This window comes from Oryctolagus cuniculus, chromosome 15 (genome assembly GCF_051225735.1).
Source record: "Oryctolagus cuniculus isolate XC-2025 breed Fujian yellow rabbit chromosome 15, ASM5122573v1, whole genome shotgun sequence".
NCBI classification, from domain to species: domain Eukaryota; kingdom Metazoa; phylum Chordata; class Mammalia; order Lagomorpha; family Leporidae; genus Oryctolagus; species Oryctolagus cuniculus.
Genome location: NC_142881.1, coordinates 25,001,381 through 25,026,451, shown reverse-complemented (window position 1 = coordinate 25,026,451; position 25,071 = coordinate 25,001,381). Strand labels below are relative to the sequence as shown.

At 44.7% G+C, this 25,071-nt stretch overlaps 1 protein-coding gene across 1 annotated transcript in view; it reads left to right on the top strand.

The window, feature by feature from the left end:
* The window catches only part of SORCS3 (sortilin related VPS10 domain containing receptor 3), a 636,710-nt gene that overhangs the window by 193,894 nt on the left and 417,745 nt on the right, over positions 1-25,071 (top strand). The window contains exon 2 of the mRNA XM_051823565.3: positions 12,619-12,686. Within this exon, the coding sequence (XP_051679525.2) occupies positions 12,619-12,686 (68 nt within the window). The remainder of the gene's footprint in view (positions 1-12,618; positions 12,687-25,071) is intronic.

The following is a 25,071-nucleotide window of genomic DNA, read 5'->3' as shown; positions in this document are numbered from 1 at the left end:
AAAATGGGTATTCCACTGTGGCTAGAATTCAGAGGAACATTTTGGGAAAATGGCTCTGGAAGAGATTTGAAGTATCAGCTGGGCAAGGTTGAGGAAGACTTCTTATGCCATGCTGAGAATTTTGGCTTTATCCCCAAAGACAGTGAGCAGCCACTATAAAATATTTGGCAGGAGGTAAAAGGACTTGTTCTCTAATTTAGACAGTTCTAAGTATGGAGGAAGTTTGAGGATCAGAAATTAAGTAATGAGTTATTTTGGAGGTCTTTTCAGTCTAAATCCAGTGGTCCATTCTCTCTCATTCACGTTAACTATTAGCAGCATTTCACACAGCTCATTACCCCTTTCTCCTTAAAATTAACTTGGCTTACAAAACTCACTCTCCTTGGATTCCTCCTGGGATGGTTCAGCCAGAGTCTATGACTCCAGCTATTTCTAAAAGAAAAGATTTAATGCAGGGATCGATTAGAAGAGTGCTGGAAAGTGGATGCGCAAGTAAGAGGTCAAGTTTCTCAGATGTTGGTACCAACAAGAACCGTTAGACGCCTGCACACAAGGAGAGGAACAATGCTAGAAGCCAGTGGCCTCCCCTACCCCAGTTCCTGCTGTGCGTGTTGAGGTGCATGGGAGGATCCCAGGCCCTGAGACCTGTGACCACTGCTGTTGCTTCTACCCAGAACTTATTGGACCTAACAATGAGAGGGACCATTCCTATTTTTCAGCCTTGATTTTTTTCTGACGTTTGTAATTTGACCACATATTTCTAATTCACATACTGGAGTACAACACCCCAACCTCGCAAAGGTGATGGCTCTCAGCTAGTGCTGTCAATGGGTCTTCAAAAGTCCATTCAAGCATTGTATCAGGCCAGCTGCTTCTCAGTGATCAGGTTTCTTGGAAGACCAGTGAATTGCAGGGGCATACCCATTAAAGCACTTCATTTGCTGTGAAATGAGTTCCTTTTGTTAGAAGTGATGTTATATAGGAAGCCATGACAGTGAATAAGGTATTCTGAAATTGAAAGATTTTGATTCACTGCAGGCAGGGAAAGCAATTGCAATGGGAAGAAATTGCTCCCTTTATGAGATGGGATGGGCGCAATGTAGCCAACCTGCCACCAGGTGTGAGACTGAGACTCTGCACTGGTTTGCAGATTGAGAATGCAACAATAGCAGTAGGTAGTATCTGCATCAGCCTGGGTAAGAGGGAGTCTATGTTGATGAGCCTAGGCAAGTCTCACTCATTTCTAAATGGCCGCTTTATACAGGAGACACAAAGCAAACATGGGAGTGTCTGAGTACAGAGGCAACTGGTATCAACATCAGAGTCTACACTGTCCATCTGAATTTTGAAGGTTTTGTCTATAGTAGACACCATTTGTTGATTCTTCACAGAGGACACAAATTCCTGCTTTGTCAATTTTGGTAGATCCAAAGACACTGGTTTCCCTGTCTCATTTCCCAGATCTCTGAAGGCTGGAGTGCCCCCGCTTTCCAGCGTCCTATCTCTAGCCACTCCCACCTCTTGGTGATTGAATTTTGTCTCATGTCTTCAGATACCATCTAATCACTGTCAACTATATAAGTGAGAAGTCTAGCCTCAGCTGTCTCCTCTGAATGGTAGACTCATGGATCCAGTGCCCTATTGGACTCCTTTGTTTGATTTGTGCTTACATATCTCTCCTTTCCTGTCTTGAGATAAACTTCTGATCAGTCTTCATCTCATAAAATGGAGGCTCTATGCTTCCAGTTGCTTCTGTCCCGGTGCTGAGAGTCAAACTCCATTATTCTGTTGTTGACATGCCATTTCTGATTTGTCAGCCAATCTTCTTGGCTTTATCTACATTTAGGTCCCGCCCCTTGTCACTCCCCTTCCTCTGCTGTTGTTGCTGTGTCCAACCACAGCATATTCCCCTGGCTCCTAATTCACGTTTGTCCCTTCTCAGCCTTTCTCAACACAGCAACCAGTGTACTCTGTTAAAACTCTAGTCATCGACTGACATCCTTCAGTGGCTTCCCATCACCCTCTGAGTAAGAGCCGAGTGCTTATAGTGACTTGCAAGGCCTGTGTCTAAACCTCCCAATCTCCTTAGCGTCATCTCCGCTACTTTCCCCTTTACTCGGCTCCATCTTTCCCACTCTTCCTATTCCTTGAATATGTCTGGAGTGCTCCTGCCTCTGGATCTTTGCATCTGCTGCTTCCTCCACCTGTCATGTTAGAAAACTGCATGACGTAACCTCCCACCCCATTCAGGAGTTTGTCTAAATGCCAGTTTCTCATAGGGTCCTTCGTGGGATTCTTCATTTACATCCATAATCTCCAGTGACTCGCCTCTTTGCACCTGCTCCTAGGACCACTCTGGCCTGTTAGTTCTTCCTGCTTATTTTCTTTCCCACTGATCCTCACCATCTGACCCTGTGTCATTTACCTGCTTTTTTTTTTTTTAATCTTCCAGGCTAGAATACAAGCTTCACCAGGCCAAAGAAAATGGTTTGTATTCTTCACTCTTGAATCCACAGCTCTTGGCAAAAAAGGAAAGACTATATATTGGTTTGATGAATGAATAAACAAAAACTTGAGGACCTGAAACTGGGCCATACGTTTCAGAAAACTGTGTTTGTATTGCTGTTTGTTGGATGAGGAAGGAATTGAGTCATGCTGAGTTTGTCTTGAGCCACATAGTTAATGATACTCCCTTGAGCACACCATGAGAAACACCATGCATTGTATGCTCATGCTCTTGTACCTCTTGATTCCTTGCCTTTACAACTCATAGCGGGCAGAGAGCACCATTTATATTATGCTGAACTCCCAGAGTGTGCCTAGATACTGTCCTACTGGGAGCCAGTTGGGCTCTAGACTTTTGATATTCAATTTTTACTTCTTGGAAAAGCAGGATCCCCTAGGTAGTAGTAGTAAGAGATAACAGATCTCAAAAGGCTCTGAAGTGTATATTGTGGCAGCCTTGCTTCTCTTGCCACTGTGGGCTCCTTTTGGGAAACAGCCAGTGTGCCCCTGTTGCAATTGGCAGGGAGCAGAGAACTGTAATGTTGGGGCAGGGAAAAGATAGTAAGAGAAGGTATGGGGAGAGAGTGCAAGAGAGATGTACAGAGAATCCATGCATTTGCAGGCACCAAGATTTCAGGAAGGCTTAATGAACTAAAGTAATTTTCCTTCTGAGTAAAATTTTACAGGCATTAGAGGTCCTCACTCCACTGAATATGCTCACGGGCAGTCGTCATCCTGATTTATGAATTTGCAGATGACGCATTATCCTTTCAGAGGACGGGAATCCCCTGGGGCTGCCTTCTGCAGCTGAGTGGAGGAGCTGGTGAACCACCTGGCTCTGATTAGTGGCCTTCTGCTGTGTAGCTGGGATCTAGGATAGATGAGTATATTTTAGAAGGAGCTCAGCAGCTCTAAGCTCTGACCAAATAAGGGTAGCTGGGAATCTGTGTCCTGAAGAACAATTATCTTTTGCAACTTGTCTTTGCATAGTGTAGCTTACAAACACTTAGGTGAGTTAGAAAGGCACCTGCTAAACTCTGGGAATTAGGGAGAGAATTAAAGCTTCTCCGATTTGATTTGAATCAACAACCCTGTGAGCTAGCAGGGGTAAGTGTTCTATTATCCCCATTTCAGGAAATTGGAACCATTTTTTCAAACATTAATTAAGTTACTCAGGATCACCTAGTAGCAAACCATGAGACTGGGTCTTGGGTGTAGCCTGTGGTTCCAAATGCTGGGTTCTTTCTATGCCACTATGCAAGCTGCATTCAGGAGGCAGAGGGCTGGGGTCAGTGAAGTTCGAAATAAGAAAATTTAAGATTATTCTAGGGTGGAACAGAGGCTAAAACATCTGTGTATGGCTACTTCTTCGCACACAGGAAAGAAGTGAAGAGTTTAGAAGAAGCTTCCTGCTCGAAGCATCACTTTGCAGCCCTGCCTGGGACTGGGGTTCCTTCGGTCTAATACCAATAATCCTGGGAGGCAGTCAGTTGGGGAAGACTAAGTTTCATCATGACATGAACTGTTTCTCTTTTGACCATTTTATCAATAAGAATTTGTGCTGTTCTTGGTATAGGGCAGGAATTGATGAATGAAACAAAGAAGGAAAAGCAAAAAATACTAGAATTAATTGCTGGTATTGTGTGTGTTGATCACTTCCCTGAACATTTAGAGGCAACTGAAGATTCTCGATGCCAGTGGACAAGAAGTTGGAAGTGGATGGTCAACAAAGAGTGCCAACTGATTTTGTAAGAGGCCAGGCGTGCACCTTACTGTTACATCACTATCCCTTACTTGTGATACATGTGGTCTCTTATATTACAGTCCCCTATTGTCACTGCCTTCTTCACTGTTAAACTCATCAACCCATACTTGATCACTTCAAGTATGATCCCGCTCCCCTTCTGCCCTTCCATTGGTTGTTGTGTCTTTCCTGCCATGGAGCAGTGTCACTGGTCTCAGAGTGGCTCATGGGCGTGATGTGTGGTGCCCAACACATCACGCTCTTGCTATGGCTATAGCACTGTTCCTGCTTCCGTGCTACTCGGGTCGTTGGAATGGTGCCTTTCCCTTTGCTATCGACCCCTACCCAGTTTAAAAAGAGAAATAAAGCATACAAACAAGTAGGCTCCATTTCAAATCATCAACATTCTCACCACACATCAGTCTGAGCTCATGTCAACCTTCATTATTGAACAATTTTCTGGTCCTGGAGTTAATTGCTTTCTTCTGGATTCTTAGGGTGCTCTATCCATACCTGTCTCATACATTTAGCTTCTCATCCATTTTTTATTGTCATGCTTTTATAATTTACCCAAATGGCTTCGTATAGGACCTGTCACATGTCAGGTATGTGTCAGGCCTTGGGGATGCAGAATGAATGATACCCAATTTCTGACCTCAAAGAATACACACTCTCTTAGGGGAGAAAGGCATACAGAGTAGTTATATTAACCCACTGTGTCAAAAGCTATAAGAGATGTGAGGACAGAGTGTTACTTGAGAGAACATGTCAGGTGCAAATTTAAAATAAAATTATCTGTACTGTATGTGAGCATTTTAACTACATATAAGGTTTCCCAGCTACATTTACATACACAGGTCTACTTATTGACCTACCTGTCAACTTTACTATTCTTTGTGTGTATATGTGTGTTGGTAGCTTATAAGAAGAGAAAAATGCTATTTATTTATAAGTTATTCTAAATTATTTTAACTTCTGCTTTCTGTAGTCTCCCTCAGGATTGTAGCCAATTAGGTCAAAAAAGTATCTATTTGACAGAGACTGTTTGACAAACCTGGCTCTCCCAACAATTTGATTCTTTGCTCCTTGTTTCCTATTTCTCTCTTGGAGAACAAAGTAAACAAAAGTCATCTTTGCTCTTGGACCTTGAACTCTAGATATCTGCCTGATTCCCAGAGTTTAGCAGGTGCTTTTCTGACTCACACAAGTGTTTGGTAAATATTTGTTCTACTCACGAATGAATGATAAACTCCTCAAGGGCAAGGGCATATTTTTCTCCTGTGTGTTCCTTCTCATTGTCTTGCACACTACAGTCCACATAAGCACTGGCTGAACAGAGGAGCATTTCACTGGAGTGGAGTTAGTATGGCTGCATTAGACAGGCCAGGGTAGGAATCCTGGGTCTGTCACTTGCTGGTTATATGCTGGTTATATCCTGTGGGGACAGTTAGCTTGAACTTTGGCCTCTGTTCCCTCGTTTGTAAAATGGGGATATTATATACCTGCCTTTTTCCAAAGGCTCACTGAGTTTTGAGGATTACACCATGAGGTATTTATAATGGGTTCAATTAATGTTCACTCTCAGCTTTTCCTTATTTGAATTCTACTCCCCCTCCAGTCCTGGGGGCATCAGCTGGAGGGGAGTCAGGAGTCAGGTCGGGCTCAGTGGCAGATCCAGGGTGAGCCTCTACACCTCTCCTGCATGTCCTGTCCATCCTTGGTGTTTCCCGGGGGTCACAGGCATCTGTTCTGTGTGGTCTCAGTAGTTTCCCAGCAGCCTGGGGTTTGTTGGGTGAATTTACTCCATGTATGTGCTTTTGGTTGTCTCCTCTAGTAAGTTCCTCCCACTCTGCTTGTGTTGGGAAGGCCTGGGTGGTGAGAAAGGCTGGAAGTAGGCAGGCTTTCTATCAGTCTTGGTTTTGTTTGCTCATCACAGAACATCTTATGCCTGAAGGTTACTTTATCATCGCTTCATAGCTCTATAAATGTCTTTCTATGCTGGGCTGCAGGATGAAGGAGGCTTCCAGCCCCTAATTCTCCGCCTGTTGACATTTCCTCTGGGGAATACTGGTGGGACTTTGCTGAGGTGTAATCCCTCAGTAGCTCTTCCTGCCTGCTTTATTTGTAAAATTAAATTAAAGCTAAAGAAAGGATTTCAGCATAGTAGAAAAAGTTGGGTCATTCTATCCAATGAAATGAAGCAGAGAGGAGGAATCATGATGTCACAGAGTCCTTTTCAAAATTGGCTCTTTGTTGCCAAAACAATTTCTAGATCTCAGCCAGGATCCGTTGAGTTAAACTTGCTGGGGTTGGGGTCAGGAAATCTGCATTAAACCAGCTTCACAGTGATGGTAGGTTTCTTGTCTTACTCTTGGAAATAATTACTCTGGAACACTTGGTCAAGGCCCAGTAATGCTTGGTTTTGAACTTGAATCATATCTCTGAGACTTAGTTTCCTTATCCACAAAATAGACCAGCTTCCTGCTATTTCCTGTTGAAGTCTCTGATTTACCACCAAAACATCAATATGTTTCCATTGACTCAAAAATAATTATTTTGGGGGCCGGCGCCGTGGTGCACTAGGTTAATCCTCCACCTGTGGGCACCGGCATCCCATATGGGTACCAGTTCTATTCCCGGTTGCTCCTCTTCCAGTCCAGCTCTCTGCTGTGGCCTGGGTAAGCAGTGGAGGATGTCCCAAGTGCTTGGGCCCTGCACCCATGGAGACCAGGAGGAAGCACCTGGCTCCTGGCTTCGGATCAGTGCAGCTCTGGCCGTTGCAGCCATTTGGGGAGTGAACCAATGGAGGGAAGACCTTTCTCTCTGTCTCTCCCTCTCACTGTCTGTGACTCTACCTGTCAAGTAAATAAATAATAAAATCTCAAAAAAATTATTTTGTAAGAAGCTTTGATAGGCGAAGTCTGTTTTTGAAGAGTCTGATTTCCAAAGATGATCCTCACCTCAGAATCTAGTTGAGAAGGCAACTCATGGAATCTCCTGCATCTAAAAAACGGTGTTTACCCAAGTGGTGAATTATGCAACTCTATTTGAAGCAAAATGAAACTGTAGAGGAGAAAAAACATTGACTGGGATAATCTTGGGCCACTGCCTAAAGGAAGTAGGCTTTGGATTGTGTCTCAAAGAACAGGCAGGAAAGTATGGGCATCAGTGACAGGACTGGTCACAGGCAACGATGCAGCAATCTGCTGTGATGATGGAGATGTGTGTTTGACAAATCTACAAAACTTTAGGAAACTTAGATTTCTTAGGACAGAGAGGTTTTTGAGAATTGGAAAAGGGGTTGGAAAAGCATGCATGAACCAGAATATAAAGTGTCTTAAATGCCAGTATGGAGTCTAGATTTCATCCTTAGGCAGAGAGAGCCAGTGAAGGTTTCTGTTGAAGAAAATGTGTGAATTAACAGGTAAAATTGAAATCATCTGCCATGAAGGCAGAAAGAATATTCATAGAGGTGTGGCAGTCTGGACTCTCCAAGAAAGGCACCAATATGAAATTATATGTCCAAGAAACTTAGCAGGAAATATTCCCATGGAAGAAAACAGGAAAGGTGCCGGAAGAGACTGAGACAGCTGTAAGTCGAGATACATCTCTGACCTTAAGTATAGGAGACCAGGGAGAAAGGAAGGAAGATTGGCTTGGAACATCTCAGACTGTAATGAAGTTCTAGGGAAAATTCAGCAAGGCCCCTTGTGCTGGCCTGCAGCACAATGAACTGGGTTTTCCTGAAACTGAGAGTGGGAATGCGGGGACAAAGACGCAAAGAATGGAGCCAAGACAAGTCCTGATCAAAGCTCATTTATTGAATAAATCCAGTAGTATTTAAACTTGACCAGTTGTTTACAAGAAGGAGCACAAAAGATTTACATATCAAAAAGGCTTTTAAGGTTACAATAAAACACGTAGGTGATAAATGCAGGTTTCAGGTGTGACTGATGATCTATATTATCTCTTGTGAGAGGTTTAGGTTCTTCCTGCCTCTTCCGGGAATCTCCCTAGCCTGTGCAGGGAAGTCTCCATTCATATGTTTAAGTGTAAACAAAGGGAGCAACTACTTGTGGCTGCCCACACTCCTAGAAAATCTTGAAGTCTATATTGCCATTAAAATGAATCTGATACCTCCCAGATATAAGTCTGCTTTTTTTGTCTCTGCTGACAAGGAGTAGTTGTTAAGAGGTGTAGATGTGGTAAAAAGGTAGCAGTGAGTTTTGGAGCACAACAGCTGGGGTCTATAGTCAGTTGTACTCCTAGAAGTCACAGATCTGAAAGGAAATTCTCATGGCAGTTACTAGGGGAAGGAGAAACTAAGAGGAATATAATACTTTTTTTTTTTTTTTTGACAGGCAGAGTTAAAGAGACAGAGAAAGGTCTTCCTTACGTTGGGTCACCCCTCAAATGGTTGCTACGGCCGGCGCGCTGCGCCGATCCAAAGCCAGGAGCCAGGTGCTTCCTCCTGGTCTCCCATGTGGGTACAGGGCCCAAGCACTTGGGCCATCCTCCACTGCCTTCCCAGGCCACAGCAGAGAGCAGGACTAGAAGAGGAGCAACCGGGACAGAATCCGGAGCCCCAGCCAGGTCTAGAACCCGGGATGCCAGCGCTGCAGGTGGAAGATTAGCCTAGTGAGCCACAGCACTGGCCTATAATACTCTTTTGAATGATTTATCTTGAGTATCTGAGACTTCGCCTGTGGTGCTTCTTGTTTTAGAGACTCTCCTTCGTCCCACTTCAGCTGGCTTCTGTTCTTAGGTATCAGGTTGGGTTTCACCAAGGAAGCCTTTCCTGACCTCCTTTATGTGTTCTCTGGATTTGGTGCCCCGTGCCCCAACATTCCCATCTTTTGCTGTTTATTCCACCATAACACCTGCCACTCCTTGCAGGAAATCTTGTGCTCATTTGTTTGTGGGGCTTTCCTGCTAGTAGATTGTGAGCTTCTAGAGGAAAGGATCCAGATTTTTACTTATGTATCCTGTACATGGAGCCCTATGGTCAGAATATCATAGACATTCAATAGAGGAAGAAAGGAATGAAGGGCAGACGGAAGGAGGCAAAGACATAATCAAGGGAGGGAAAGAATTTGGGTGGTCCTAGATTTGGATACGAAGGGGTTTCCAGGCCCGGTTATTAAAAGCTCTATGAGTTAAATGGGACTCCTAGCCACAACAACATGGATTGAATGTTTGTTTGTTTGTTTTTTGAGATTAGTATTCCTGATATTGGAAGAAAACAAAGTGGCTTGCCTTGCTCCTTCAGAGCCACAAATGGTTGTTCTGACTCATCCTTATTAGAGCCGAGTTTTAAGCTTGTTCTGTAGAATTTGGGTTGTCTGCACATAGCTAGCCATGCTTCCACATGGTGACTTTGAAAATGTAAATAAAAGGCCAAATGAAGGGAAGAAGAATTTGAGTGTGTGTGTGTGTGTGTGTGAATTCAGCAAACAGTAGTGATGTGGTACATCCCGGGAATTGGTTTAGGAGGGTGTGGATCAGTCTCCTGACAATATTAGTCTCAGACTTTAACAAATGAGAGAACTAACCATGGATAGGAGAGGCAAGGAGCACCAACTGACCATGGAGAAAAACCACTGCACACTCCTTATTGTTGGTCTGTGGTAATAGGACAGGGAGCTTTGTACAGATAACTGCAGGTAACTCTGCCAGTGAGGTTGTCCACTATACTATAATAGCAGTGCCATTGATGTGTGCCATGGATGTGCACTCTGCTGTTGTGCTATGGTGAGAGGACAGGTAACTTTGGAGGTACCCCTGTTCTGCAAATAGCCATAGTATGTTTCTCACCAGCCTGTCCCTCATTAAAGGAACACAATCTGGGAGGAAACTTATGAGCCCTCCCGTAATGGCCTTGCAGAGGAATTCAATGTCTCAAGCCAACTTGGCCATGGACTATCTTTACTTGAAAGGGTCACATCCTTTGCCTTTAAATCTTTTTTATTCATTTACATAGAAGAAATGGAAATGGGGCTGATTGACCCCATGGAGTGCTGCATGAGAGTAAATCTCAAAGTGAGCATTTTGTTGTTAGTTAAGTGCCATAAAAATGTTCAATATAATGGTTGATTATTTTTCTTTAATTTTAAGTGGATACCTAGAATGGGAAAGTCCCATCCTGGTAGCAGAAATTCATTATCTCGGAAAGAGTTTAATGGCTGCTGTGCAAATGAACTGGAGGAAGTTAAATTGTGGAATAGGAAGGAGCTGAGAAAAGTGAAATGAGTTGTGCATTAAATTTAGATAAACACAATTATGTGTAACTGGATTATCACGCGTGCAGGCAGGCAAGGTATATTACACACCTGCATTTTGATTAAAATCGATTCAGGTGCATGAGCTTAGCATCCTTTGAAATATGGAGTTGTGCCTAAGCCATTGTCATGCCTAAGCGTGAGAGGCTGGCAGAGAAACACCTGATAACCAGGTCCTCTTGGTATGCAATAGACTGAGCAGATCAAGAGCCATTCAGAAAAGCACTAACCATATTAGAGACAGCTCTAGTTCTCTGGTGCCTGTAGTTTAATTATGGGTTTCTTTTTTTTTCTTTTTTAAAGATTTATATATTTATTTGGGAAGCAGAGATACAGAGAGGGAGAGACAGAGTTCTTTCCTCCACTGGTTCACTCCCCAAATGGCGGTGATGGCCGGGGCTGGGCAATGCCGAAGCCAGGAACCAGGGGCTTCTTCTCGGTCTCCCACGTGGGTGCAGGGGCCCAAGGACTTGGGCCATATTCCTCTGATTTCCCAGGCACATTAAAAGAGCTGGACTAGAAGTGGATCAGCTGGGACTTGAACCAGCATCCATATGGACTCCAGCACTGTAGGCAGAGGCTTAGCCTACTGCGCCACAGTGCTGGCCCTCCTTATGGTTTCTTAACTTCAGTTGGAGTCAAGAAAGTCATCCTCATGTCCAGTGAAGTCCAATGACCTGCTTGCTCTGTCGCTCCCCCTCTTCGTGGAGGAACGACACAGGACCCTGCGCTGTTCTTTCGTCTGCTCGGCCCTCCCCGGGTTTGCTGCTGGTTCTTCCCGGGTTGGCTACTATCCCTTCCACCTCCGTGGAAGGGCAGTTCCCCCTGGCCACATTCCCCACTTCCGCAGGGGAGCGGCACACCGCCGGCCGGCTCTCTCGGGGGCTGCACAGGTGTTCCCCTTAGATGTTCCCCTTAGATGTTCCTGGTGCATGCCGTCTCTCTCCTCCTTTATAGTCCTCCTCCGCCAATCCGTGCTCGGCTGCCCACACGCCGAGTACGCTGCTCTCCTCCAATCAGGAGCAGGTCCTACAGTTCATTGGCTGAACTGGAGGCAGCTGTGTAGAAACTGTTTTCTTCTCTCCCAGCGCCATATTGTGGGAGAGCAGATGCATAGAATAAGTCTTAATTCCAGTAACTTAGTCTAAGTCTGGGTTGCTCCCCACATTGCTCCACAGTGAGGCAGATACCATTGGGTCAATGGTAGGTGACAATGGAAGATGTTGGGGACCGGACCTGTGTGCCATTCACATATTTATGTCTGCTGAGACCCCCACCAGAGGAAATACAAAATCTCTTTGAAGCTCATGTGTAGAAACAAAGAATCATGCCCAGATCCTTCTTGCCCTGTAGGTACAATTCTGGAAGCCAGTCTCATCTTTATATGAAAAGCATGTGGGTGGGGCCCAGTGCTATGGCACAGCAGGTTAAGCAGTACCAGCATCCCATATGGGTGCTGGTTCGTGTCCTGGCTGCTCCACTTCTGACTTGGCTCTCTGCTGATGGACCTGGGAATGTAGCAGGAGGTGGCCCAAGTCCTTGGGCCCTTGTACTCACATGAGAGACCCAGAAGAAGCTCCTGACTCATGGCTTTGGCCTGAGTCAGCCCTGGCCATTTAGGGAGTGACCAGCAGATGGAAGATCTTTGTCTCTTCTCTCTCTCTCTCTCTCTCTCTCTCTAACTGCTTTTCAAATAAATAAAGCTTAAAAAAAAAAAAAAACAAAGCAAGTGTGTGCTCTGATCTCTGGGTGGTCTTGGTGGTGAACAAAGCCAGCTGGCCTGTGCCTGATTTTGAAGAAAGGCAGATGTGGAGAAAGAACTGTGGATATCCAATTAATTCTTGTTGACATGTTTTATTTAAAATGCAAAGCATTGATAGGATTAAAATAAATGCTACCAGTTATGGGGATGCATTAAACTAATAATTTCCCCTTTACTTGATCCTGTAATGCCCCTCAATGCAAAGGATAAATACTAAGCCCTCCTGGGGGTGATTTAAGATGCATGATGTGCTGTCACACAAACTAAAGGAAGCTTTGTTTTTCCCCCTGTGTTCTTCCCCTGCTCCCTCACCCGCTACCCCCTTGCAGGTCATCCTTATCCTGACGAAGCTATATGACTTCAACCTGGGGAGCGTGACGGAGAGTTCACTTTGGAGGTAAGTGGATTAGAAACTCTAAAATCGCTGCTGTGTCTGGGCTCATGAACGAAAGGCATACTAAGAAAGTTGGGAAGAGTGCTTGCCAAGGAGCAGGAGGTTGGCCTCCTCCTGGAAGTTTGCTTTAATTCCCCCGAAGGAAGTGATGGTCCCCACGTGTGAATTCCCTTAGCACTCTGCTCATCTCTTGGGGTCTGTCACACAGCCTCCTTGGCACCCTGATTTGCTTCTGCATTCCCACAATGTCTCATTGTACTCCAGAAACTAAGGTGATCTGGTGACAGAGCTCAGAACATGCCTTCAGCAGGTGCAGCCCCTTCCTGTGGGTGCCTGCCCCAGTAGGCATTCTTGCCTTGGGTTTGAGTCTTGCCCCAGAACTGTCTCTGCCCTTTGTATTTGGAAGGCCAGTGCATCTGCAGGGTGCTGTGGTTCATGGGAAGCCAGTTCCTAGCAAGGAAAAGAGCCCTTTTTTCTGCAAAAGGCTATTTGGGTATTTATGACATCTATAGCCTACTGTAGATTGATTGAATTTCAAGTCCCTCCTGTGGTTGCCTTGGCAGGGCCAACCCAGATAATTTCACAGGCCTTACAATGGAGACAGATGCAGTTGCAAGGCAGCGGTAGTAACTGTCACCATGCTTTCCTCTATGACTTGACATGCAAAGGTGTATTTTACCACTGTGTGGATAGAAAGGCAATAGTGTTAATGTCATATACTAAAGTCCTCTTTTTTTTTTTCTAACAGAAGTTCATTCTTTGTTTTGATTTTGATTTAAAAAGGAACTCAAACATTTAGGAGGGGTGTCTACAAGTCACATGAGCCCCAGGTCTGCAGCTGCTAAGCTTGTCACATTACGTAGCCTGAAGGCTGTGTGGGGGGCCTATGGGGTGAGTGTGAAGAGGAGTGGGAGGATTAAGTCAGAGAGGACTTCTATGAAGTGGTGCGACTGGGAGTATCTCTGGGTGGGGACACCTGTGGAAATACCATATATACACATCCTCATGTAGGTTCATAGGGCATGGAAATAAAAGATGAGTCTGATTCAAAAAATGTTACAATCCACACATAGGGTTTTTCTTTTATTATTTTTTTAATTGGGTGCTTTCCACAAGCTCTGCAGGCCCACCCACAGCCATTCTGACATGTAGGCACACCTGGTGATAGCATGTTTCGTCAGCTTCTGTGATCAGAACTTCATGCCCTGTGCTTGTGTCTGTGGAACTCGGAGCTGTGGATTCTATCACATTTGGCTTGCTGTGTGTCTGCACTGGGGAGGCCATTGTTCCCCAGAGCCATTCATCTGGCTGTACCATCCCAGATCCTGTCCTGAGGGTTTGCTGGGGGAAGCCCTGCAGCAGAGAGGCCTGGGGTGTGAGGTGGTTTTTTTTTTTTTGCCTTACCTGTTGGGGGGCAAAGAGCCAGTCAAAGCTTCCCTCCCAGTGAGAGGGGAGCAGTCACAGCAGCTGTTACATATTCAGGGTGGTGGTTCAAATCCCTTGGGGCTGCCTCCCTTCTCCTAGGTTGTCCAGTACCTAATTTTACTGCTTAGTGAAAATTGACAGAGGTATGAGTAGCCAGGGTGCCTCTAAGGGATGAAAGCATCACTGTTCCCACTCACTGATTGTTCCCAGAGAATGAGGGCCTTGGAATCATGGTCCTTCAGCATGAGCATGGTGATGCCGTGTGACACTCTAGGCTTCCCTTCTGTGCCATCTGCCTAGAAAAATCAGGAAACAAACCCGACTGTGCTGACCTGACACTGGGAAGCACCTCTCCCTGGCACCTCACGTTGCACAAAAGCTTTGGGCAATTGGGCAAAGAGGCCAGGCAAACCCAGGGGACTCAAGACAGAGGACTTAAGGACTAGAGGTCTTTGAGTTAGGAAGGGGGGCCCACGAGAAACAGTGAATTCACCGACATGTGCCAAGGGACTGTGTAGAGTCTGCTAGTTCTGAGGGCACCTTAGTTTCCAGTTGCCAGGGTTCAAGTCCCTGTTGACTCGGCCAGGGGATCTCTGTAACTTGAGGTGCTTCACCAGTCTCTCTCTCACTTTCCTAGGGCTGCCACAGCAAAATAATGCAAACAGTGTAGTTTCAAAATGTAGGAATTTCTTTTCTCCCAGTTCTGAAGTCTTAAAGTCTGAAATCAAGGTGGTGTCGGAGCTGAGCTCCCTCTGAAGACTCTGGGAGAAAATCCCTCTTGCCTCTCCCAGTGTCTGCGGGCTGTTGGCATTCCATGTGGCTGCATTGTTCCCAGGCCTACCTTGTCTTCACATGGTCTCCTTGTATCTGTGTCTGCTTCCTCTGTTCCTATAATGACATTTGCCACTAGATATTTTTTCTAAAAATATTTGAAAGTTAGCATTACAGGGGGTCAAGAGAACATACACCCACACAGTGGGGGAGAGAGAAAGAGAGAGAGGTCTTCCATCCACTGGTTCACTCTCCAAATGGCTGAAATGGCCAGGGCTAGGCCAGTTTGAAACCAGGAGCTTCTTCTGGGCCTCACACATTGGGTGCAAGGGTCCAAGCACTGGGGCCCTCCTCTGCTGCTTTCCCAGGCCAGTAGCAGAAAGTTGGATTAGAAGTGGAGCATCAGGGACAGGAACCGGCACCCATGTGGGGTGGCAGCTTTACCTGCTGTGCCACAACGCTTGCCTCCCTTGTCATTGGATCTTGCACCAACCAGGATAATCCCAGTGACTTTGTTAGAGATCCATAATTTAGGGGCATCTGAGAAGACTTTGTTTTCTTACAGAAGGGTCTGTTATGGATTTGAGAAGTTAGGTAAATTTGGAGCTGTCTTTTATATGTATGTGTTTTTGGAAGAGGTTCTGCTATGTAATAGACTCATTTTTAAGTCTGTTTTCTGGAATATGAACTGGGGATCATATAGAACATACTGTTGCTCCAGTCACATTTTCCTCCAATGCACCAACCACATTTCTCCCTCTTTGCACTGAGCTCTTCCCATTGCTGGGAGCTCCCAGGGCAGGGGAGGTTTTCTCTGCTTCCTTTCCGTGTTTAGTCACCTGAGCAGTGAGGGCCTCCCCTGGGGGTTTCCCATCACTCAGCTCCATTTTCCTTCTTAGCAGTTATCACCATCTGCCACGCTAAATGTTTACTTATTGATTATTTTATAGTCTACCTACACCCACTAACATCTAAGCCTGTGTAGAGAGGATTTTTTTATTTTTTGCATTTTTATTCAGTGCTGTATCTTAAGGATCTAGAAGAAGATCTGGCACACAAGAGTTGCTTAATAAATGTTTGCTCGATGAATAAATTAATGAATGGGTTGTAGTGAGGATTAAAGGAAATCATAACTGTAAAAACACTTGGCACTGTAACTCACATATAGCAAGTGCTTCTTCCACGGAAGTTATCAGTGCTTATTAAACTCTGTGTGTTTGTAGATTTCTTTTCCTCATGGACTTTGATTTTAGGATCCATGGCTGCAGAGGCCTGTCTGCAGGAAGTCCCGGGATACTGAGAGGTCTGTTCTGTGCTCTTAGGAATTCACAGAGATCTTTGGGGATGAAGGCAGGGGTCAGGAGAATTCTTGAGAATGTTGTCCTTTGTGCCAGTTGGGTGGAATTGAAGTATCCATTTCTACCTGTTCAAAGATGCTCTTTCCGGGAAAGCGTCTGTGAGCTGGGTCCAGGAATGATGGGAAGGATGCAGTTTGGGTCACATGGAGAAGTGGTCCCGTTCAGAGCAGTGGCCAGGCAGTCCTGGTCTGCAGAAGAGAAGCAGCCAAGCAGAATGCAGAGGGAGAGCAGCAGAAGCCGGAGGTGCAGCAGGTGCGAGCGGTACCAGTTTCACAGTCGGGACGCAGCCTACTCAGAGGGGTTTACAGATGACAGGTTCTACACGGGCTGGCCTTTTTGGGGTGTGCAAAGCTGATGAAAACTCTCTGGATGGATGTCATAAGAGTAAATTTTTCTGTTAGGATTCAGGAGCTTCACAGACCTGACAGAACCCAGCTTAGTATAGAGTGTGACTGAAGCCAGGGACTGCTGTAAATGCAGGGGCTTCCCCGCATGCAGGGGCCTCACTGGGACTCTGCAAACTTTTGTCTGTCGTCCCCCCTCATCTGTATCTCCAGTGGTCCTTTTGTGTGGTGATAATGATATATTTTACAGTTGGAGCCTGCAGCAGTGGGATTGTCCTTCCTAATATGGTGGGCAGAGAGAAGAAACTAAATTAAACATGCACTGTTTGAGCATCGTGATTTGGCCCAACATGCGTCACCAAGTTGAAATTGAATTTGGTGATTTTTCTTCAATTTTCTGTGCAACACAGCAACCCTGGAGCAGCGTCTGTCAGGACAAGATGATACCCCCTGCCAGGATACAGTGGGATACAATTATTTGCCTCACTGAATTAATAATTCAGAGGCCTTCTACTTCTAAAGGAAAAAGACAGTTTAAAAGCAATAGCAAGTCTCTTACACCCTTGTGACTTCCTTTCTGGAACTCCGTGGTGCTGTTACGCTAGTGACAGGATCTCTGATAAAAGGCTCTGGTTTGTCAGCTGTGGGTTAAAATAAACCATGGCAGAACTGCAAGTGTGAGATCCCCACAGGTGGGAGAGCCTCACAGAGCTCAGTGCATCTGGAATTGTCCAGGCCAGAGAGGAACCAGGACCCCTGCATGATAAACGCCTTCCTCAGTTGGTGGACCTTGGTTCTCCACCTCTCTCCAATCTTTAATTTCATCTACCCCATGCCAAGAAGGACAGGGGACACTCTGCTGTTTTAAATTTTCCTTTTATTTTTAAAATTAGTTATTTTTTGAGAGGGTGGAAGGGATGGAGGGAGGGAGGGAGAGAGAGAAGTGTCATTACTCCACCCTCTTCCCAGTTCTCATCAGCTCAAATGCCTGGCATGGCAAGGACTGGGCCAGGCTGAAGCCAGGAACCAGGGATTCAGTCTGGGTGTCCCATGTGGGTGCAGACACTATCACCTGCTGCTTCCCAGGGTGCACGCGAGTAGGAAGCTGGCACCAGGAGAGGCAATTTGTGTGGGATGCAGGTTTTCCAACCAGGATTCTTAATGCTCAGGGCAAATGAAGCCACTGGGATGCACAGCATATCTGCTTCATCCCAGCTCTGGGGTCCACAGAGCAGAGATGCTCCAGATCAAGAGGTTCCTGTTCAGTGTTACGAAGCAGACTGATTCCAGGCACACCCTGCAGGAGACTTTCCTTGACCCTCCTCTGGGCAGGTGCCCCTCCTCTGCCCTGCAGTGTCACATGGATGCCCTGCATTTGCTGGGGACTCTCAAGGCAAAGGCTTTGTGCCTTTGTTGTTTCCAGGTCCGGGATGCCTAGCTCTCAGGCTGTGCCAAATAAGGGTTTGGAGATCCGAATGGAAGTTTTCGGTGATCCTGAGCCAGTCCCAGCAGCTTCCCGCCTGGCCTCATCCCTTGCCTTGTATGAAGTCGTCTCACCCTCTTGCCACTTGGGAATCCTGTGACTTTTCATCTGGTTCACAAGCTGTTGTCTGTACCATTTATTTCCTTCCTAATTGTTCTGTCTGTGACCTTTCTTGGGATGCTGCTTTTTAAATAGAAAATGGAGACCTTTTGGATTTATTAATCTTTTGTTTGCCAAGAAAACTCGGATAATAATTGCTAAGACTTCCCAGAAATTATTAGTTTACAAATTTTAATGACACTCTTGATTTATTTATGTGCTTCCCTCCTTCCACAGCTGCTCACCCTGATTCCTTAGTGGAATTCCCGCTGAATCTGAGTGGATTAATGGAAACAAAACTGCAGATTGGAATGACATTTCTTTTCTTTTAATTAAAAGCTCTCCATCCCTTACGCTGGCTCTTCATGCATGAGGTCCTCAAGGCTGGGCGAACATAGGCCGTGAACTCCTCCCTCTGGAACATGGCCCTTCTCCTGTTGGTCTTCATTGGTGATAGATCTGGCAGGAGCTCCAGAATGAACCGCACACATTCATTTGAGCAGATAGGAATTGTGCATTCATTATGCAGGCAGCCCTGTGTAGGTCGTGATTGCTATCTGCAAAGTGTGTTTGCTCTTCTTGGAAGAGATGATGATTGTACAGAGGTGGCAACAATAGGCCTATGCAAGAATATCTGTGTATGCAAAAATCAGTGCACTCTGCAGTGAGTGACCCTGCTGTAGTTTCTATGGTCACTGCATCTCATTCCATGAAGAATGCAAAACAATTTTAGGAATGACTTGGAAAAGACACGGATATGGCACACATATTTTATTTTCCTGTTTAATAAAATTTTATTTCTCCATTTGGTTAGGAGCCTCTTAAGAGGAAGACTAGTCATCCTTCAGGATCCATGGGGCCTTAGTTCTGGGAATGCTCAGGTCCCTTATATAAGTTGGCATCGTGTTTGTATATAATCTATGCCCATCCCCTTATACACTGTAAATCATCTCTTGGATTACTCATGATTCCTGATAAAATGGAAATGATACTGTGGGGAGCAACTCGGACTATACTGTTACTAGAATTAAGACTTATTTTATGCATCTGCTCTCCCACAATATGGCGCTGGGAGAGGAGAAAACAGCTTCTACCCAGCTGCCTCTCACCAACTTGATAAACTGTATGACCTGCTCCTAATTGGAGGAGAGCAGCGTACTCGGGGTGTGGGTAGCAGAGTTGGGATTGGTGGAGGAGGACTATAAAGGAGGAGAGAGACAACATGCACCAGGGAACATCTAAAGGGAACATCTATCTGAAGGAACACCTGTGCAGCCCCCGAGAGAGCCGGCCGGCGGTGTGCCGCTCCCCCGCGGAAGTGGGGAAAGTGGCTAGGGGGAACCGCCCTTCCACGGAGGTGGAAGGGTCGGTAGCCAACCCGGGAAGAACCAGCAGCAAACCCGGGGAGGGTCGAGCAGACGAAAGAACAGCGCAGGGTCCCGTGTCGTTCCTCCACGAAGAGGGGGAGCGACAGATACAAATAGTTGTAATAGTGCATTGTTTATGGGATGATAAAAACTAGTGTTCATGCTTAGTACAAACACAACTTTTTAAAATTCAGTTCTTCAGTCCATAGTTGGTTAAATCCATGGATGCAGAACCCAAGCATACAGGGGACTGAGTTTGTTTTGTATACTAGTCCTTCTCAGGGGCCTCAGAAATGCTGGTGGGCAGGTTTGGGTGGCACATGTGTAGTGCTTAGGGGAGGTTGTGCTGGATTCAAATTGTCTACTGGCTGTGCCACCTTGAACAATGTTTTAATCTCTCTCAGCCTCGATTTACTTAGCCCCATGATGGAATTAAAGGAAGACTTACCTCTTAGGAGTGTGGAGAGGATTCAGTGAGACAATGCATAATGCCGACAGTCTAGTCAGTACATATGATAAAAACGGTTGTTACTCACAGTGCCTGTCCTGGGCCCAGCAGCTCTGACCCCACTCCAGATGACAGCCATGACATCCTCATCATGGAGGCATGCAGAGCAGATGCAGACCTCTGGGCAGACGATGCCTGGAAAGGAGCCATTTCTGCCCGAGAGAGAACATCCTTGAGTCTTACCCTTTCAGGAGTCAACCGTTTGGCAAAGGGTGAGCCTTAATGTATTCTTTGGTTTTAATACACTAGAGAATGATATGATGATTTTTGGTGTAGGATTCAGAGCACAATCTGATTTTTATTTCCACTGACTAGTAACTCATCCTTTCCTGATTTCTTCTCAAGGCAATTTTGGGAGGAATCTAAGCTCATTGAAAACTTTGCTACCTCCCAAGTAATTAATGTGGAAGACAAGGTGGGGTCTTGCATGTTTCTTAAACTTGGTTATCCTCTGAATTACTTCAAGAATGTGTTAAAAGGTCTAGATTTTGGAGCCCTACTCAAATGTTCTAATTTAGTAAGTTTTGGCATTACTCAGGACTTTGATTTTAAAAAGCTCCCTGGTGGATCCTGGTCTTGATGTAGGATTGGGAGCGATTGTGTTACTTGTGCCATTCTTCTGTCTCATAAGTGTAGGTGCCAGACAAAGTGACCTGTCACGTCTCTTCCCAGTTGGGGTCTGTGGGTTATAGTATCCTGGGACGTGAAATAGGAAGCACACACAGGATTTTTTATGCCCAGTAGAAATTTTTTTAATGACTAACAGCATTACCTTTAAGCACAGCAACTCTCCTTAAAATATTTGTTGGTGAAGTTGCAGTGTGAGTGTGAACAGCATAATGTGCTCTGCCAACTTGCTGCTCACCAATAGATACTAGCCAGTTGACAAGCATTGGGCAGAACCCCTTCCAAACTCATTAGTTTAAGTTCTAAACATGGGGAGCACATTCAATCTATGAAAGTCTTTGTTCTGAAAACACTGAATGAGGGAGGAGTTTGCTCTAAATGTTGGGCCATCAGACATCTTATTTTGCTGGAGGATAAAGAAATGAGAACGCTGTTTTGAAAAGCAGATCTGGATTACAGATTTAATGTTGTTCTATTTATTATGGGAAAGAGAGCCTGCTTTTTATGGCCTCATCTTTTGTTCTACCGTGCAGGAGCTGGACATGCGTAAATCTTGATTTTTGTCCAGTGGCTGAGAGAATGTAACCTTTTTGTGTGGATTGTGTCTGTTGATTGTTATTTTATGTTGTTTTCCCTTTCCTCCAAATGCAGTGTCATTTTATCACAGTCATAAATAACCCAGCGTTTGGAGAAGAGGTATGAAATTCTGCCCATGCCTTCCCACAGCCTGAGCTCTCGGTCCATTTTCTCAGCAGCAGATTCATTAGCCTTCTAATGACATTAATAAGTGAACAGGATCAGACAGTCCCTTCTAATAACTTTTACAAATGGGTGCATTTCCCTGCGCTCTAGGTAGTTTATTTCCCTACCACATGTCCACATGTGTAAAAACTATCACGGATGGGCCCTTGGACTGTGGTTTTGAAAATGAGGGGGAAAGAAAGGAAAATTATAGTTCCCACAGAACCTGTATATTTCCAAGTTTCTAAGAGAATTACTTGCAGAATGTGTTAAAAGGTCTAGATTTTGGAGCCCTGTGTTACATACATACATGCCCCATTCCTGCAGGTATGTATATAACAGCTCTGAAGATCAGATAGTGAAGCCTCCGTAGTTACTTTTTCATCATTTTGGTGGCCAGTTGCTTTATTGAACATACACTGTAAAGGTCACTAGGAAGCTTCTGGAAGCTTCCCCACAAAGAGCACAGTCCTAGACATTATCTGGGGAGAAATAAACTGGTCAAGAGGTCTCTCTCCTCTAATGTCTGAAGTTTCTTTACAGGAATGCCAAACTTAAAGAGGAAAGGTTTCTTGTCTTTCTGCTGCTTTCCAATTTTTTTTTTCTGCCAAAGTCGAAGTGGAAGTCTTAACATGCAATATGTAAGCTTTGTCCCCTTTCAGTGAAACTAGTTTCTTGAAGTTGTATATTTGTATTCATTGCCTCCTGGTATGCATAGCACTTCTTATATTTCTGGAAGAAGTATAAAGCCAGTGTGATTTAATATCCCATTTCACAGATGGACAAACTACTGTTGAGTAGGTTGGTGGTCAGGGATTTCAGATCAGAAGCTCAAATCTCAGTATCCCAGTTCTAGCAGCCACTTCTCTTGATATCCCACTAGGAATCACTCTTTCCCGGCCTTTCTTGCTTGGCAACTACTCATATTTCTTAAATGATCTATGGCCAAGGGACTGCTTTTGGGACAAGGAATGAGTTATTCGATATTTGTCTAAATGATTTTCCATTTAGGTGGAGCTTGAGAATTGCCTAGGAAATTTCAAAAAAGTCAGTTTCTGGGCCTTATTCCAAACCCACTGAATCAATTTTTTGGGTTAGATTCTTGGAACTTAGAAGTTTAAAAGAGCTCATCTCTTGATTCTGATGTAGTCATGAACCTAAGAGACTTCATGGCCATCTTTGCCTCTACAAGCTCCATGAAAACATGCTTTGGGGAATCTTAACTCCAAGCATAGTAGCTTTCCTTGTATCTATTTCTTTATGGCTGGCTCAGTGTGAGGAGCACAGTTGTTCATGCAAAGATCTGTGGTTACACCCTCCTCTTTGTAAATGACAACCATAAAGGTTAAAAAAAAATTGAATGAGCTCTGGCACTTACTAATTAGCTCACATTCTGTCAGCATCAGGCCTGTTTAATTGGACAATTAACATTGATCGCAGAAAATGCTGCCTCGAGAGGATGGTCATAAGGTAGCTCTCTCCATCTTGAGATAAGCCTTATGAGGGTGAGTTGGCAGCTGGGAATCCAGGCTTAATAGGGACTTAAGGGCATGAGAAATGACATTGTTTCCAGGTGACTTTAGAAGGCTGTCTATTCATAGAGAATGTTTGGTTGCCAACAACTGAGACTGTCACTAATTTCAGCAAGTGTAGGATTCATTGGAAGGACAGCCTCCTAGGTCAGCATTTGGAGGAAGAAATGACCAAGAGGAGCTCAGGAGGAACAAGATCCGAGGCATCTCCAGGCAGCACTGCAGCTGCACATCGTGGCTTTATTCTCCAGTGAGCTGCCATCGTGTGACAGCTGCCTTCTCTGTGGTTTCAGTTCTTGCCAGTGAGTGTTGGAGAGATGATTGGGTCCAGTAATCGAAAGAATATTCAAAGGGAACAAATTACCTGGCCTAACCTGGCTCCCTTCTTGATCCCTCTGCATAGAGAAACTGAGACCAACAGACTAAAGGTAATAAGCAGACCATCACAGATATCTGATGTTGGCCCATGTATTCTAATATAAAGGTGACAGAATATGCAAATGGTTAGAGAACAGTCCTCCAGTTATACCACTGATTTAAAACTCTGTCAGTGATGTGACACAGAATGTGCTGGGGGCTTTACCTAGAAATATATCACTTAAGAAAACATTGCAAGGATTTTATCCGTGTTAGTGGATGGTGAGACAGCCAGGCTGTAGTGAAGTTTGACCTCAGGTCTATAAAACTCCAATGTCCACGCTTGTCTCACTTGGCCATTGCTGCTCCCTCTAAGAGCTTTTGCTTCAAGGACTAGTTATGAACACGAATGAAATTTTCTCATCTTTTCTCCTGAGCTGTAGATGATGTACCGTAGTCCTAATAGGGCTTTTATAAATAAGTTTTATTTCTTCTTGCAATGCCTCTTTGTCCCACTCCTTCTCTACTCACTTGGAGGTGCAAGTAGAATGCTCTTTATCATCCACCTATTTTCAGTTTGTATTATGGAGGTTATAATTGACTATGGATTCTTATCTGGGATGAGTGTGCCATTTCACATACATTTCTAGCTCAGGTTTTTATTGAGACAATTGAAGATTCCTGGATGGTTTTCAGAAATAACTCAGGAAGAATCTATATGTGCTTGACAAGTCTCCTCAAAGGACAATATTGTATAAAGTTTCAATATCACAGCCAGGATGTTGACATTGGTATAATTAACTGATTTTAAGCAGATCCCCTTTGTTTGTGTGTGTGAATGGGATAGGTTTGTCTATCCACTACCGTAGTGAGGAAACTGGGCAATTCTACCACAAGTATCTCTCTTGTTGCCTTTTTAGAATCTTCTACTTTCCTCATCCATAAGCCCTAGGTACCAAAACCCTAGTAGAAACAAATCTGTTTTATCTGTTTTATATTTCTAAAATGTTACAGCATTGCAATAATACAGTTCATAATTTTTTGAGATCGGCTTTTTTTTTTTTGGACAGGCAGAGTTAGAGAGAGAAAGGTCTTCCTTCCATTGGTTCACCCCACAAATGGCTGCTATGGCCGCACGCTGATCAGAAGCCAGGAGCCAGGTGCTTCCTCCTGGTCTCCCATGCGGGTGCAGGGCCCAAGCACTTGGGCCATCCTCTACTGCCTTCTTGGGCCACAGCAGAGAGCTGGACTGGAAGAAGAGCAACTGGGACAGAATCCGGTGCCCCAACTGGGACTAGAACCCAGGGTGCGGGCGCCGCAGGTGGAGGATTAGCCAAATGAGCTGTGGTGCCGGCCGAGATCAGCTCTTTTCACTTAGCAATTTCCTAGAGATTCATGCCAATTGCTCTGTCTCAATAGATTTTTGGTTTTGGTTGTTGAGTATTAATCCATGGTATAGACGTACAGCAGTGTGTTCAACAGTTTATCTGTTGAAGGATATTTGAGTTGTTTCCTGTTTTTGGCTATTGCAAATAATGCATTTATGAGCATTTAAGTACAGGTTTGTGTGCAAACATAAGCTTTCTCTTTTATGGGATGAATGTGTAGGATTGTAGGTCATATAGTAGTAGTATTTTTAGTTTTATAAGAAACCGGAAGGTTTTCAGAAAGGTTGCATCACTTTATAATCCTACCAGCAATGTATGAATGATGGAGCTTTTTGGTATCCTTGTCAGGATTTGTTGTCACATTTTTTGTTTTCTCCATTCTGGTGGG